Source organism: Drosophila obscura, unplaced genomic scaffold (assembly GCF_018151105.1).
Source record: "Drosophila obscura isolate BZ-5 IFL unplaced genomic scaffold, ASM1815110v1 contig_179, whole genome shotgun sequence".
Taxonomy (NCBI): Eukaryota; Metazoa; Arthropoda; class Insecta; order Diptera; family Drosophilidae; genus Drosophila; species Drosophila obscura.
In genome coordinates, this window is record NW_024542766.1 from 2,889,568 (window position 1) to 2,903,870 (window position 14,303).

The following is a 14,303-nucleotide window of genomic DNA, read 5'->3' on the forward strand; positions in this document are numbered from 1 at the left end:
AAAGAGAATTTAAAAAAAGCAGCGACCTTCTGCTGATTTCTGTGCGCCTGGTATCTCAGATTTGAATTTAACGGTTTTCGGCCATTTGAGCGGTGGAAAGTGGAGGCGGAAAATGGGAAAAATGAGAGCGAAAAAAGAGAGCAACGAAATACAAAGAGAAACAAGAAAAAAAGAGAATTTAAAAAAAGCAGCGACCTTCTGCTGATTTCTGTGCGCCTGGTATCTCAGATTTGAATTTAACGGTTTTCGGCCATTTGAGCGGTGGAAAGTGGAGGCGGAAAATGGGAAAAATGAGAGCGAAAAAAGAGAGCAACGAAATACAAAGAGAAACAAGAAAAAAAAGAGAATTTAAAAAAAGCAGCGACCTTCTCTGATTTCTGTGCGCCTGGTATCTCAGATTTGAATTTAACGGTTTTCGGCCATTTGGCGGTGGAAAGTGGAGGCAGAAAATGGGAAAAATGAGAGCGAAAAAAGAGAGCAACGAAATACAAAGAGAAACAAGAAAAAAAGAGAATTTAAAAAAAGCAGCGACCTTCTGCTGATTTCTGTGCGCCTGGTATCTCAGATTTGAATTTAACGGTTTTCGGCCATTTGGGCGGTGGAAAGTGGAGGCAGAAAATGGGAAAAATGAGAGCGAAAAAAGAGAGCAACGAAATACAAAGAGAAACAAGAAAAAAAGAGAATTTAAAAAAAGCAGCGACCCTGCTGATTTCTGTGCGCCTGGTATCTCAGATTTGAATTTAACGGTTTTCGGCCATTTGAGCGGTGGAAAGTGGAGGCGGAAAATGGGAAAAATGAGAGCGAAAAAAGAGAGCAACGAAATACAAGGAGAAACAAGAAAAAAAGAGAATTTAAAAAAAGCAGCGACCTTCTGCTGATTTGTGTGCGCCTGGTATCTCAGATTTGAATTTAACGGTTTTCGGCCATTTGAGCGGTGGAAAGTGGAGGCGAATGGGAAAATGAGAGCGAAAAAAGAGAGCAACGAAATACAAAGAGAAACAAGAAAAAAAGAGAATTTAAAAAAAGCAGCGACCTGCTGATTTCTGTGCGCCTGGTATCTCAGTTTTGAATTTAACGGTTTTCGGCCATTTGGGCGGTGGAAAGTGGAGGCAGAAAATGGGAAAAATGAGAGCGAAAAAAGAGAGCAACGAAATACAAAGAGAAACAAGAAAAAAAAGAGAATTTAAAAAAAGCAGCGACCTTCTGCTGATTTCTGTGCGCCTGGTATCTCAGTTTTGAATTTAACGGTTTTCGGCCATTTGGGCGGTGGAAAGTGGAGGCGGAAAATGGGAAAAATGAGAGCGAAAAAAGAGAGCAACGAAATACAAAGAGAAACAAGAAAAAAAGAGAATTTAAAAAAAGCAGCGACCTTCTGCTGATTTCTGTGCGCCTGGTATCTCAGTTTTGAATTTAACGGTTTTCGGCCATTTGAGCGGTGGAAAGTGGAGGCGGAAAATGGGAAAAATGAGAGCGAAAAAAGAGAGCAACGAAATACAAAGAGAAACAAGAAAAAAAAGAGAATTTAAAAAAAGCAGCGACCTTCTGCTGATTTCTGTGCGCCTGGTATCTCAGATTTGAATTTAACGGTTTTCGGCCATTTGGCGGTGGAAAGTGGAGGCGGAAAATGGGAAAAATGAGAGCGAAAAAAGAGAGCAACGAAATACAAAGAGAAACAAGAAAAAAAAGAGAATTTAAAAAAAGCAGCGACCTTCTTCTGATTTCTGTGCGCCTGGTATCTCAGATTTGAATTTAACGGTTTTCGGCCATTTGGGCGGTGGAAAGTGGAGGCAGAAAATGGGAAAAATGAGAGCGAAAAAAGAGAGCAACGAAATACAAAGAGAAACAAGAAAAAAAGAGAATTTAAAAAAAGCAGCGACCTTCTGCTGATTTCTGTGCGCCTGGTATCTCAGATTTGAATTTAACGGTTTTCGGCCATTTGGGCGGTGGAAAGTGGAGGCAGAAAATGGGAAAAATGAGAGCGAAAAAAGAGAGCAACGAAATACAAAGAGAAACAAGAAAAAAAGAGAATTTAAAAAAAGCAGCGACCTGCTGATTTCTGTGCGCCTGGTATCTCAGTTTTGAATTTAACGGTTTTCGGCCATTGGGCGGTGGAAAGTGGAGGCAGAAAATGGGAAAAAATGAGAGCGAAATAAAGAGGAGAAGAGAAAGCAACGAAATACAAAGAGAAAAAGAAAAAAAGAGAATTTAAAAAAAGCAGCGACCTTCTGCTGATTTCTGTGCGCCTGGTATCTCAGATTTGAATTTAACGGTTTTCTGCCATTTGGGCGGTGGAAAGTGGAGGCAGAAAAGGAAGTTTAAGATCTGGGATGAACTAAATTTTCTCTGGTGGCTGTTTCGTTTCTGATCGTTTGGTAGAATGGACCGCTAGTCACGAATTTTTGTCATATAGCGAATAATTATGATTACTACGCTTCTTCTTCGTTGAGGGCCCGCAGCGTCACAAATGCGCCGTGGAAACACTCCTCGAAGCTTACGAATTCCAATTTGGATTTGCGTTCGATTATTCTTGTCTGCAATGTCGCTACGAAAGGTTCTTTTTATGTTCATCTGCTCTTCAGCCCTCTTCGTGATGATCATGGGTGAGGAGGAGAAAAAGGTTGTGATATATACAATATCCATCCGGGCACTTGGGGAACTGAGGAATATTGAAAATTCCTACGTGGAACACCTGACTAGCTATGTAAGGGCTCTCCAGAAAAAGGTGGACACTCTACAAAAGTGAGTGGATATTAATGATTCGTTACAAAGGTAAGAAATTAATTGAATCGACTTCCTCAGATACCTGCTGTCTGTGACCCATGAGAATCTGGATAGTAACATGAGCCGCGTTCAATACGTGGCAAATCCTCTGAATTCGCTGGCACTGATGCGACGTGCTCATGAAGACTGGCCCAAGTGGTTGTCCTACATCAAAGATCAGGAAGGTATCCAGCAATTGGATACACTTGCGGCACAAATGCCCAATGCCGTGGATATGAATGAAGCCTTGATGGGTATGGAGCGTATAGAGCGTTTCTATGACTTGAGGGCATTTGATATGGCCAATGGGCTAGTGGCGGGACGCCATCTTGAGTAAGTACTTGGCCCAATATTTCCCATTTGAATACAGCCATCCAATGAAACTTCAGTACCCGCATGCTCGCACCAGAATGCCTTATCCTAGCGGACTTTATGTACAACCGATCGGAATACACCAGAGCCGCTGAATGGTACAGACTGGCATGGAATAACCTTGAGCTACCACTCAATCCGGTTGCCCGAGAGTTCTATCGCCCCAATCCAGAGGAAGTTCGGAAAAGATTTCTCATCAGCAGACTGCATGAGGGTTGGGTGAATCCAAGCATTTGGATGCTGCTTTGCTCAAACTGATTTATCTCTTGCAGGCTCCATCGACCAAATAAAGGAGTATCTGGACGAGCTGGAGCAGGATCCGTCAGTCCCTTTGGTATATCTAAAGCCAAAGCGCGCAGCGACTGACATTGAACGGGGCTGCAGGGGCGATTTTCCGCCTCCTCCACAGTTGGTCTGTCGCTACAATCACACCACAACACCATTCCTGCGCCTGGCTCCCCTCAAGGAGGAGGAAATCAGTCGGGATCCACTCATATGGCTGTATCACGATGTCGTCTACGACAGCGAGATCGCAGAGCTGACCGCCAACCTCACCAGAGAGGAAATGTCACAGGGCTACACGGACAACTACACCACGACAGAGAAGGAGCGTATTTTCCATGTGAAGACATTTGAAGGTAGTGGCGAGAAGTTGGACAGAGATTTGGTGAATCGCATGGCGGACATTTCGGGACTGCTTGCGGGCAATCACACACATCTGGCCAGAATCAACTATGGCCTGGGTAGCCATTTCCCGGAGCACGCAGATTACTCAGACATTAAGGCCAATCCGGTGGGTTAGCTGCAATGGAAAACAAACAATTACTTTACTAACGAATTCCTCAACTGATAAATTAGGAACTGGTGGAAGAGGGCGACCGTTTAATTACGTTTCTGTTTTATGTGAGTATCCCCAACGACTAGGCTATCCTCTGGACAATCCATCGTTTATCCCACTCAGCTGACCGATGTCCCACTGGGCGGTGCCACCATATTTCCGAAAGTAAATCTCACCATCCAGCCGAAGAAAGGATCCGCCTTGTTCTGGTACAACATTCACAACGACTGGGAGCCACATCTGCTGACACGGCATGCAGTGTGTCCCATGATCGAAGGCAACCGATGGAGTGAGACAATCCCCAGCTGCTGCTTTCTATTCTATTGATTCCATTGTTTTCTCCATTCAGTTTTAACCAAGAGCCTGCTGGCCTACGATCAGATGTTTGTCAAACTCTGCTACAAGTAGAGGCCCCCTCTACAATGGGTATAAAATGGCATTTTATTTAAAAATATCTTAAAGTTTTTACGAGTATTTAGTTAGTCTAATACTTTCTTAGAACGGTTATAAATACTACTGAGAATTGTAAGTTATTTCGTATGGGATCTTGGCTTGATTCCTATTATATATTACTTCATTTCTAAATGCTAATGCTAAACCAGACAATACGTAATGTGCCCAATATGAGCCACAGGTCTGGTGGGATTGGTAATTAAATCCCATCTGGATATCAATGTATGATAGTTTCAGTTCAAATATCTTCCTTGCCATTGGCAGTCACTGGCTTGCTGGGTGGCACATAGAACCACCAGGCACACAGAAAGAACACCACGGATCCCAGCTTGCAGATCAAGGCCAAAAGCCACATGTAGCTGTCAGAGAAGAAGAATAGTTAATAGGCCATGGGTAATCCAGCATTCTACAGCATTCTACAGCTTACCGGCTTATGTAGAAATTATCGTAGACGAGACAGGCTCCTCCTGCCTGCTCGTCGCAGGACTCGTGCCACAAAATGCAGGACTCGTCAATGAGAGCTCCGAATATAAGAGGCGCGGGTATGGTGCCCAGCAGGCGTACCTTGATCCACTGCAGGCCCAGCGCAAAGGAACGCTGTTCATCCTGAACGCATCTACAAGGAGCAGAGACAAATATTTATAGAATACTACACAAGATATATATATGTGTAAGGGGATTACCTCAATGTGGCTGACAAAGCTGGCATTGTGGCCAGGAAGGTGAAAATCATCAAGACAAAACAGAGGCCCACAAAGTACGGCAGACTGTGGCACGTGGAATCGCACTTCAAGTTGGTGGCATCCGGATGGAGAGCGCCACCATCGTCCACCCATCCGACACTCGCGATGCAGCTGCAGTTGTGATAGCGCTTCAGGCTCTCCACATGCTCCTCCTGGCCACAGCCGGCGAAGCAGGGACTGTAGTACATGACGCCATTGGTGCCGCAAATGGGATCGTAATTGCTGCGACTGCAGCCACAGTTGGCATTGCAGTTGGCCAGCAGCTCTGGTGGGCCGCTTCTCGCCTCCAGACTGTACGAGGTGGTGACGCCCGAAAATTTCGGATTGGGACAGGACACCAAAAAGCAGAAGGTGAAGAATGCCGCCACCGTGGTGGCCAGCAGACACATTTTGATGATGCCACTGCAGGCCAGGTTCCACTTCTTCACCAGATAGCCGCCCAGGAATGTGCCACCGCCGCCAGCTGGCACCGTAATGAGTCCCATGACCAGGGCGGACAGCATGGGCGAGATGCTGAACTGGTTCTCGATTTGCTTGGGCAGAAAGGCGGCGAATCCGGCTATAACCAGACCCTCTGTGGCCCCGGCCAGATTCAGAAAGAAGAACGTGGGATTCTTCAGGAGACTGAGCACAGCGCGAGACAGCTGTCCCCCCAGTCGCCGACGACCATCGGCCAGGCTGCATGCAGCCTCCGATCCGTCCTGCTCCACCACCGTTCTGGCTTCGTGCGCCTCCGAGACCTTCTCCAGCTGCAGCTTATCCGCGCCCGGCAGTGATTTCGGATAGCCAAAGATGGGTATGGCTATGAGCAGGCACATAGCCGCGGCGAATATGAAGCCCAGCCACCAGGCACCAATCCACACCTTGCTGTCGCTGGTCAGGCTCAACCTGCACGAGAATGGGAAATCGATTAGAATCTGTGCTGGAAAGCCGTGGGGGGGGGGCGAGCCCTCAGCACTTGTAAATTAACTGTTAACTGAAATGGGAAATGCGAATTTATATTTTCCACGCCGCACCGCCAACAAAAGGTCGCCAAAAAATACGCGTATTTGTTTTAGCCCTAACCTCTCGTAAACAGGCGAAAAAATCATAAACAAAATTTTACATGTTTTCCACATAATTTACGGACTTGCTGGAGTTGGAGGTGTAGCGGCTGCTGGTGGGTGGGCTGGCTGGTGGAGCAGACATTATGACTTATGGCATCACCTTGACAATAAGCCCTGCGGTCGACTCTACTCGACTCGACTCTTTTGTATCCATGTAGCTACCTCTGCCCTCTGGCTTGGCTGCTTGTTGCTTTAGCTTTGGCTTCCATCCACTCTTTGTGCTCCACATCCCACTCCCACATTCTGCTCCAGGGGATGTGAATCAAACAAATGCTCATTCTCATTCGCACCTTATTTCCTTGTTGTCAGCACGAAATGTTGTTTTATTACTCTCCAGAGATATTAGCTGTGTGTGCTGCCACCGTGCTTTGTGTGTGGCATTTGCCCCGTTGCCAGAGTAACAAATAAGCCCCGCAGTACCCTGGGAGCAGCTTGGGAGTCACCATTGCCAGAGCCACACAAACACGCCTCCACCTGCTGCCAAGTCGCGCGCGATTAATAACAATCATTACAAGCTTAACCAGAGATGCACACTTACTGGACCGGGTCCACGGTCATCCAGTCCGTGTAGATGAGCAGCAATTGTCCGCCCAGTACGTAGCCAATGGCAGGTCCCACCGTGGCCATTGTATAGTAGATGCCTGTCGAATAAAAGGAAACACATCAGAAACTCTTCAGTTAAACTTCAATTCGAAACACTTCGAATTGTCATCGCAGCTATGTAGAATGGTGCCCCAGCCCTTTCCGCCAGCTGGTCTTATCATCTGACTGCATCTTAATTTGCATGACAAAAGTCTTCAACGGCGACCTTCGTTGACAGTGCGTTTCGGCATTTTAAGGCACTTCAACTTGCATATATTCTTCTTTAATTTTGCTTATACGATAATCTGCCAAAGCTATTGACGGATTTATCCTATGTAAATATATAAAACCAGTGAGAAATAGGATCACGCGGGGAATAGTTATACCGAAAGTTAATGTTAGCAAAAATCGAACATAAACCAGTAATAGATTTGGGTTTATCTTGCTCTGAGTTAAGGTTTAACTACCGATTTGATATGGTTAACTATTCCTATGCAGCACCTCTGGGCAGTCGCTGGAAATGCTGCCTTTGGGGCTTATGCTTATGCGCCTCCCAATAAACTCTCAATAAAGGCAAAACGCCTCAGCCAAAGCGAATTTCAATTGTCTCAGAGCCAGACAGACAGATAGACAGACAGAAGCGAGGCTGGACGGGTTTTGATAATTTCAGTGTCGTCTTGCGGATGGCACGATAAACTTAACTAAGAGGCAATAAATTTGCGCTGGCGTTGCTTGTCTACCCAGGACTCGGCGCGAGTCTAAGTCTGAGCTGAGTCAGCAACAAACAGCCCGAAGCCGCCTGCTCTTTAAAATTGGGTCAACAAGGGGTAGGATGGCTGGCTGGGACGGCAGGGCACGAGACCTCCGTCACAGGATTGGGATCGAAAGATTTGCTGGAAGCTGGGAACTGGGCTTGGGGCTTGGGGCGCAAACAGTAAATACTATTTGCTTCCCTTTGTGGCCGACGACGTCGCATCGTTTGCCAATATGGCAAATAAAAATAAATATGCATGTGTGAGAGCCAGCAACTAGCAGATACTTTGGATACTTTCCACCCACCACCCACCCCTCCAGGGGGGTATGGGTGTGGGTATTTGTGCATAGTCCTTCATTTGTTGTGCGACTCCAGACAAAAGTTTTTGCGCGTCTTATCAATGAGAGTTGCCGCCGCCGCTGCCGTTGCCTGCGTCGTTTGAAACTTACCCAAGTAAACAGATGACATCTTCTTTGAGACATTCTCATCGATGTATGTGACGCCCAGTGTGAAGAGGGGCGCAGCGCCGGCACCGTGCAGCAGCTGAGCCCCAAAGAACAGCCACACGGTCCACGTTAAACTGTCGTACTGCTCGCGCTCCCCATGCCCAGCATTCAGCACCTCGCAGGAGTATTGCTGCAAAGGATATCAGAGATTTAGTCTCCATGACAGCACCTCCGCTGCTAAGTACATGTGGAACTGCTACTGCACCATTGTCTGATTCTGATTCTGATTGGGGCTGCTGCTGCTGCTCCCCAGCTCACAGACGTTCGCCTCGGCAATGGTGGCACGATAGGGCGCCACCAGAAAGTTGGGCAGCAGGAACATCAGCGAGCCGAGACCCATCACCATCAGTCCGATGGCAATGAAGCGCGGCTTGGAGGCACCCTTCCGGCCGCCATAGTAGGTGACGGGCACCAGGCAGGCGAACGAGGCCAAATCGTAGCCACTGGCCACGAGGCCCATCTGTCGGGAGCGCAGTCCGAACCGCCGCTCAATCGTTGAGATTGAGACATTGATCAATCCGTTGACAATCAGACCTGAAAGAGAACGTAGAAGTCTATTAATACAGTGCCATTTCCACTTCCGCTTGCCTTTCATCATCCCCCGGCTGGGATCATCCCCGAGAATATGATTTTATGACTCTCAAAGGCAGCCGTTTAACAGATTGTCCTACAATATAGGACACAACAGGACACAACAGGATGCGGCAGGATGGCACACGAGGGCGGAAGCTAGTGGTGTGTGTTTTTTTTTTGCTGATGTTGGAGGTGTTACCGGACGCGGGGGGCGGCTCATAAATTAAATATCTGTACGACAAATTGATTTTGAGCTTAGACGAATTTCTGCCTTTATAAATAAATATCTGTTAGTGCGCTCCCCGCTTGACGCCCGCCCACACTGCCCCCCCATTGTATTGCTTAGAATATTATTTTTTTTTTTGTGGGTCCCCCCCGCCAGGAACAACAAATTCAATTTATTTTCCAATAATCGTGTTGAGCTTGAAGGAGGTCCTGGTCCTTTGCTGGTCATCTCCTTTGCGGGTTGGCAAAGGTGTCGAGAGTTGGGAGCGGGGCAGACGACGACACTTACGAGTCATTTACCCCACTAAGTGCAATCATTTAATATTTCCCTGAGACTTCGAAGGGAGCGACACGGGAGGGAAACGCTGGAGCGAGACTTAAGAGCAAAGGAGACTCTGAAGTGCGTGTGTGACCTTTGGCGAGGGAAGTGAAGTGCCGACGGCTGCTATGACTACGTGACAATCTCCTATTTAGCATGGACATCGATTGATAGAACTCCCTCTGTGGCCATGTGAAGATATTGATGCAAACTGTTTGCCTAATTAGCACATGTCGGGCTTTAAGATGCGAAAATCCACATTGAATATACAAATAAATAATCCCTGGGCGTAGAGCTGCCTCTACTCGTGCCAACATTTGAGAGTCTCTTGGCTAGAAGAAAATACTCCCAGGAGAGCTCTAAATTGCATAGCCGACAAGCAAAATCATTTGAGATATAGTTTTAGCGTAGATTAAATGAATAAAGAAACTAATTAATTCTCTGCCTTGAGGCCCACTGGACATACGCGCAACCCCTGGGTAAAATCTATTGTAGTTTTAGCATAAATATTCGCATATTCCACTCAAAACACTCGCATGCGTGCGCTGGAACTGGCGGCGATTGAGCGTCTCTCCCCCATTATCAGAGTCCGAGTTTGGTTCGTTGCATTGCTCATTTCCATAGAAAGATACTCGGGCAACAACAATAAAACCATTTGAACTTGCTGCATGGCAGGCGAACGCGACAATCCAAAATTGTTGCGGATGATTTATGTTAATTCCGTGTCAACTGATTAATATTTTCGGTCACGTGCCGCCCGAAACCGTATCCGAAACCGTCCTGTGGGCAAGTCCAGCAAACAGAGCAGGCACCCGAGAGCAGCGGGTGTGCCACGGGCGTACGATGCTTCTGTGTGACGCCCAAAAGCCGGAAACGGAAGCATTCTCACGTCGAGGGTCAGTGGCAGTGCCAGTGGCAGTGGGCAGCAATGTGCAACAGATGCCGGCAGTCCATCCATGCAGCAGCAGAGGCTGCAAGAATCCAGTTTGCTTACAGCACACGGCCAAGACATAAATACGGGCCGTGCAAAATTTCGACAAGAGATGCCCTCGTGATGAACGAGATCAAAACGAGATCATACCTAAGAATTTTTATCTCAACTGTTAATACAAAATATTAAAAATTTAGATGTAGTAAAAAATAATACTTAATACTTAAATAATAATAATAATAAAAAAAAAAAAAAAAATAAAAATAATAATAATAAATAATAATAATAAATAACAATAATAATAGTAAAAATAAATAATAATAATAAATAATAATACTAACAAATAAAAAGAAGTCTTTGAATTCAACCCGAAAAAAAGCTGCACAATTTTTAGTAGCTCTTAAGCTTAATGCGATTTTATAGAAAACTTTGCTGAAAAATGTAGAACTATTTTGGCAGTTTTAAAGCTAAATAAAACTGTATTTTGATAGAGAAATATGTTAAGAAATAATGTACAAGAATATAAAATAAATTCAATTTACAATTTGTCCGAAAATTCATGAGAAAACCCCTAGTTATAATAGAAACCAAAATAGGATTGAAAAATAAACCAAAAAGACCTTTCTAAAGTTGAATTAACTAAAATTATAATAAGAGTAGGCACTTTTCTGATCAGGCAATAAATCTTGTTTTGCCATAGGCACGTACCCGTATATATTGCACAAAAGATACATAGAACTGGTAGCTACCACTCACGCGCTCATCGCCGAGTGTCCTTTTGGCAGGCACCCAAAAATGCCCAAAACTGGACACCATCCAGCGAATGCACTTTTGCAAATTTCATCGCATCTAATCCCTGGAACACAGCCTAATCCCCCGAAGCAGGCATAAACGTGTCGACAGTTTTGGGGAAATTGGCGAATTTTAATTAACCGCGTGAACCCATCAGCATCAGTGGAACCCGAAGCTGAAGCTGAGGCTAAAGCTGAAGCAACCCGTAGCCATGGACACCATGGTCTCTCTGTTCAGTGAAGGATGGCCGGTGGGTGGTTGGGTAAACAGCGATTAACATTGTTTTGATTTATGCCGCCTCCCCCTACCCGGCAGCAGCATCCACTGGACTCACGCCCATGAGTAGCGCCCATCCCACCAATAATGCCTATGACAACGTCAAGCGAACCCATTCCACTCCGCCGCTTTGGTTGCTTGTGGCGAACCATTTACACTTCAACGGGGGGCCTTTCAAACTATTCAAAGTGAGTGGATTTTTTGAGGTTAATGCATCCTCGGGCTAGAAAAGCCAACTCCCTCGCCTGCTGCAGGCTGATATTAATTTTTAATTTGCGTCTATTCATTGCAACTTCAACCTGCTGGCTGGCCCCAGTTACAGCTCCAGCTTCAGCTCCAGCCTCAAACCCTTTTGGGGGCGAAGCGAATTCTTATCTGTTGCACACAGACTTGAGTCGGGCCGTGCTGGGGCTCAGGATTTGCTCAGGATGCTAATGAAGCGATGCGGATGTGCTCTCCGTCTTTTGCGTGGCATTGTCTTGCGGTGTACAGAGGCCAGGAGTACAGAGACTCCTGGTTCAAAGTTTGGCCCCAGCTCTGCCCAGGAAAGTTTTCCTTTATTTGTGTGATAATCCAAGGAAATATGTTTGCCTGGCTACAAAATACCCCAAGAGTCCCCCTCTTCAACTGTGCTGGCATATCCTATAAATATTATTGCATTAAATTACAAATTTCACGAGTAAATATATCTTAGTCCGGTTGGTGGTTAATTTTTTGGGATGCTTCAAGTGTAACCTTCAGTAAGTGCCACAAAAAATGAATAAATAAAATCGCGCGTGGGTGGAAAATTCGCGCGAGACAAACCATTTAAGCGAATTAAGTGGCGAGCCCCCACAAGTAACGATTCTCTGGACAACTACTCACCCTGCAAGGCACCGCCCCAGCAGAGCCAGAAGAGCGCCCACTTGGCGGTGCAGAAGCGTTGCAGCCACTGCGGCTGGAAGCTGCACCATCCGAATCGCTGGTCCAGCAGCAACGCCGCATCCGTATCCGCATCCGCATCCGTGTCCGTGTCCAGGTCAGCCCCAGAAGCACTGCCCAACCGGCTGGAGCGGGCACTATTGTTGTTGTTCACATTGGCGCACTTGGGATTAACGTTAACGGCGGACTCCAATGCCAAAGGAGCAGGTGGAGCAGCAGCAGCAGCATCAGCATCCGCATTAGTTGCCACAGTTGCCATCGTTTCACTTTCCTCTTCACTCAATGTACCAACGAGGGAGAATATTGCGACTGCTGCGATCCGCACCGAACGACGCTCGAAGTGGAACTGAACGCAGATATTCTGCCGCATCTGCCACAGAATGAAGCTCGGCCTGCCTTCTGTGTGCGTGTGCCTGTGTGTGTGTGTGTGCGGGCGGGGGGCCCAACAGCACAAGGACTTGCCACAAACAGAGCTCTGTTAAGAAGCCACCCCCACAGTGGCAGCAGCCACCCACACCAGCAGCACATTAACAGCGCGCGACATTTTCATGAATGAAATTTGTACGCCACACCACACTGCCACACTCAGCCACACAGCCACTCCGCCACTCGTACCTCCTTTCAGCTGTCATCCGTGCAACATAGCACAGCTCATATATCGGACACATATCAACAGTTGTCATGACGTTTTCCCATCATTTTCTAGGTGACTTATGAAAGAGCAGGATATAAGAGAACAAGTCAAAGTAGCGCTACGAAATAGCGTCGAAATTCTCCAGGGATAATTATCTTACACAATTTAAATATAAATATAAATTAGGAATATTTTCATTACAACTTTCAAAAGTTTATTCAGTAAATTTTTCGGTTTAGTATGGGTTTTGTTTTTGTTTTCTTTACTAATTTATAAACTTAGATTATGAAAAATACGATACGTTTAACTCGCCAATATGCATTCAGAAATCATAGGGTAATATGTATGTGCACTTGCAATTCAAACAAAGTATACAAAGTATCGAAAGAATAGATCAATCATTTAAATGGGTTTAAGTTTAAATTGCCGAAAATGGAGGGGAGCAGGAGCTGTGTCCTGCTGTCTAGCTATTAAGGCATGAGAGCACCAACAGAAATCGTTTCTTCTTTTATGCTTGCTGTTCCCGGTTCTTTTGTAAATTAAGTACGTTACGATGATCAAATGTTGCAGTTAGAGGAGAAGAGAACGTGTTTCGGTCGATTGGTGCCTTTTGGAAAATAGTATTTGCATAAAAACTTGCTCGCTTTTGACTACTTAATGCATAGAGATATACGATATACGACGATATACATATACATATACATACATATCTATATAGTTACATTTATAGTTTTAAACAATAATATATGTGTAAACAAAAACAAAAATCATTAACAAAGAGCAAAAAAAAATATATATATATATTTATATAAAATGAACTGAAAGTTTTTTTTTTTGGGTGTGTAGCTCCCCATCTAGAGGCGTTTCTTTTTTTCGTCCCCCTTCCAACACATTCTATAATAGAGAGTACCCGAGTACACACACACACACACACACACGCGCGCGCGGTATTTACAATATCTGTGGCTGGGCATTGAATCGATATATCCATGCAATAATTATTTATGGATCTATATGGGGCTTAAGGTTTATCTGTTTGGTGTCGCCTCATCGAGTGCTGGCATTGCTGAAAAGTTGCATTCTCTCAAATAGTTGCTGCTGCTTAAAGGGATATGTTTCAGAGGGGGGTTTTGATTGGGTTTTGATTTTTTGAGTTAGTTTACTTAGAGCAAAAAGTGTTTCCACCATGTACTTAACTCGTATTGTATGTTTTGGTTATATGTGTGTGTGTGTGTCAGTTACACGTACTACAGTGAACGCTTTGGGCACTACGACAAATATCACATAATGAGATCAATTGGATTTGTTTTGGGTACTTGTTTTGTTTTGTTTTGTTTCGTTTTGTATCGTTTGCTTTTTTGTTTTGTTTTTTATTTTTATTATTTTTTATTTTTTGTTTAGTTTTTTTGTTTGCGCTTCCATTTCCGTTTTGTGTTTTGTATGTGTGTGTGTGTGTGTGTATGCATAAGAATGTACGATTAATTGCACAATGTCATTGAACTTAAGATTGTCTACAGG

At 45.2% G+C, this 14,303-nt stretch overlaps 3 protein-coding genes across 7 annotated transcripts; 2 read left to right on the forward strand and 1 right to left on the reverse strand.

Annotated features, from left to right (window-relative positions):
* Positions 1 to 2,521: 2,521 nt before the first annotated feature.
* On the forward strand, positions 2,522 to 4,534 carry LOC111072019 (prolyl 4-hydroxylase subunit alpha-2). Its single transcript, XM_022363597.2, has 7 exons — positions 2,522 to 2,739; positions 2,800 to 3,093; positions 3,150 to 3,346; positions 3,405 to 3,925; positions 3,991 to 4,035; positions 4,094 to 4,259; positions 4,320 to 4,534. The coding sequence occupies exons 1-7, from the start codon at positions 2,537 to 2,539 to the stop codon at positions 4,376 to 4,378; spliced, it is 1,485 nt and encodes a 494-aa protein (XP_022219289.2). The 5' UTR covers positions 2,522 to 2,536; the 3' UTR covers positions 4,379 to 4,534.
* LOC111072017 (solute carrier organic anion transporter family member 4A1) lies at positions 4,380 to 14,166 on the reverse strand. 2 transcript variants are annotated; one of them, XM_022363595.2, is made up of 7 exons: positions 12,095 to 14,166; positions 8,320 to 8,648; positions 8,058 to 8,244; positions 6,811 to 6,913; positions 5,107 to 6,054; positions 4,851 to 5,039; positions 4,380 to 4,782 (listed from the first exon to the last, which is right to left on the reverse strand). In XM_022363595.2, exons 1-7 carry the CDS (start codon positions 12,519 to 12,521, stop codon positions 4,662 to 4,664), a joined length of 2,304 nt encoding a protein of 767 aa, XP_022219287.2. In that variant the 5' UTR covers positions 12,522 to 14,166; the 3' UTR covers positions 4,380 to 4,661. The 2 variants fall into 2 exon arrangements, with proteins under 2 accessions (XP_022219287.2, XP_041448356.1); XM_041592422.1 differs by lacking the exons at positions 4,380 to 4,782; positions 4,851 to 5,039; positions 5,107 to 6,054 and adding an exon at positions 6,510 to 6,749.
* On the forward strand, positions 10,831 to 11,929 carry LOC121403961. Of its 4 annotated transcripts, none has more exons than XR_005967583.1 (3): positions 10,831 to 11,204; positions 11,273 to 11,418; positions 11,547 to 11,929. XR_005967583.1 is itself a non-coding variant. In XM_041592423.1 (3 exons), the coding sequence occupies exons 1-3, from the start codon at positions 11,198 to 11,200 to the stop codon at positions 11,797 to 11,799; spliced, it is 420 nt and encodes a 139-aa protein (XP_041448357.1). In that variant the 5' UTR covers positions 10,831 to 11,197; the 3' UTR covers positions 11,800 to 11,929. The 4 variants fall into 4 exon arrangements, 2 of the variants coding, with proteins under 2 accessions (XP_041448357.1, XP_041448358.1); XR_005967584.1 differs by having other exon boundaries at positions 11,559 to 11,571; XM_041592423.1 differs by having other exon boundaries at positions 11,270 to 11,418; positions 11,536 to 11,929.
* Positions 14,167 to 14,303: the final 137 nt, after the last annotated feature.

What these genes read in the sequence shown, in the direction of transcription:
- LOC111072019 (XM_022363597.2), top strand. Translation starts at nt 2,537, where the DNA reads ATGTCGCTACGAAAGGTTCTTTTTATGTTCATCTGCTCTTCAGCCCTC. An exon ending in AAGGTGGACACTCTACAAAA is followed by an intron (nt 2,740 to 2,799) that starts GTGAGTGGATAT and finishes CGACTTCCTCAG; the next exon opens with ATACCTGCTGTCTGTGACCC. An exon ending in CATCAGCAGACTGCATGAGG is followed by an intron (nt 3,347 to 3,404) that starts GTTGGGTGAATC and finishes TATCTCTTGCAG; the next exon opens with GCTCCATCGACCAAATAAAG.
- LOC121403961 (XM_041592423.1), top strand. An exon ending in GGCCTTTCAAACTATTCAAA is followed by an intron (nt 11,419 to 11,535) that starts GTGAGTGGATTT and finishes TTCAACCTGCTG; the next exon opens with GCTGGCCCCAGTTACAGCTC.
- LOC111072017 (XM_022363595.2), bottom strand. Translation starts at nt 12,521, where the DNA reads ATGCGGCAGAATATCTGCGTTCAGTTCCACTTCGAGCGTCGTTCGGTG. An exon ending in CTGGGGCGGTGCCTTGCAGG is followed by an intron (nt 8,649 to 12,094) that starts GTGAGTAGTTGT and finishes GTTCTCTTTCAG; the next exon opens with GTCTGATTGTCAACGGATTG. An exon ending in GCTTTGTCAGCCACATTGAG is followed by an intron (nt 5,040 to 5,106) that starts GTAATCCCCTTA and finishes TGCTCCTTGTAG; the next exon opens with ATGCGTTCAGGATGAACAGC.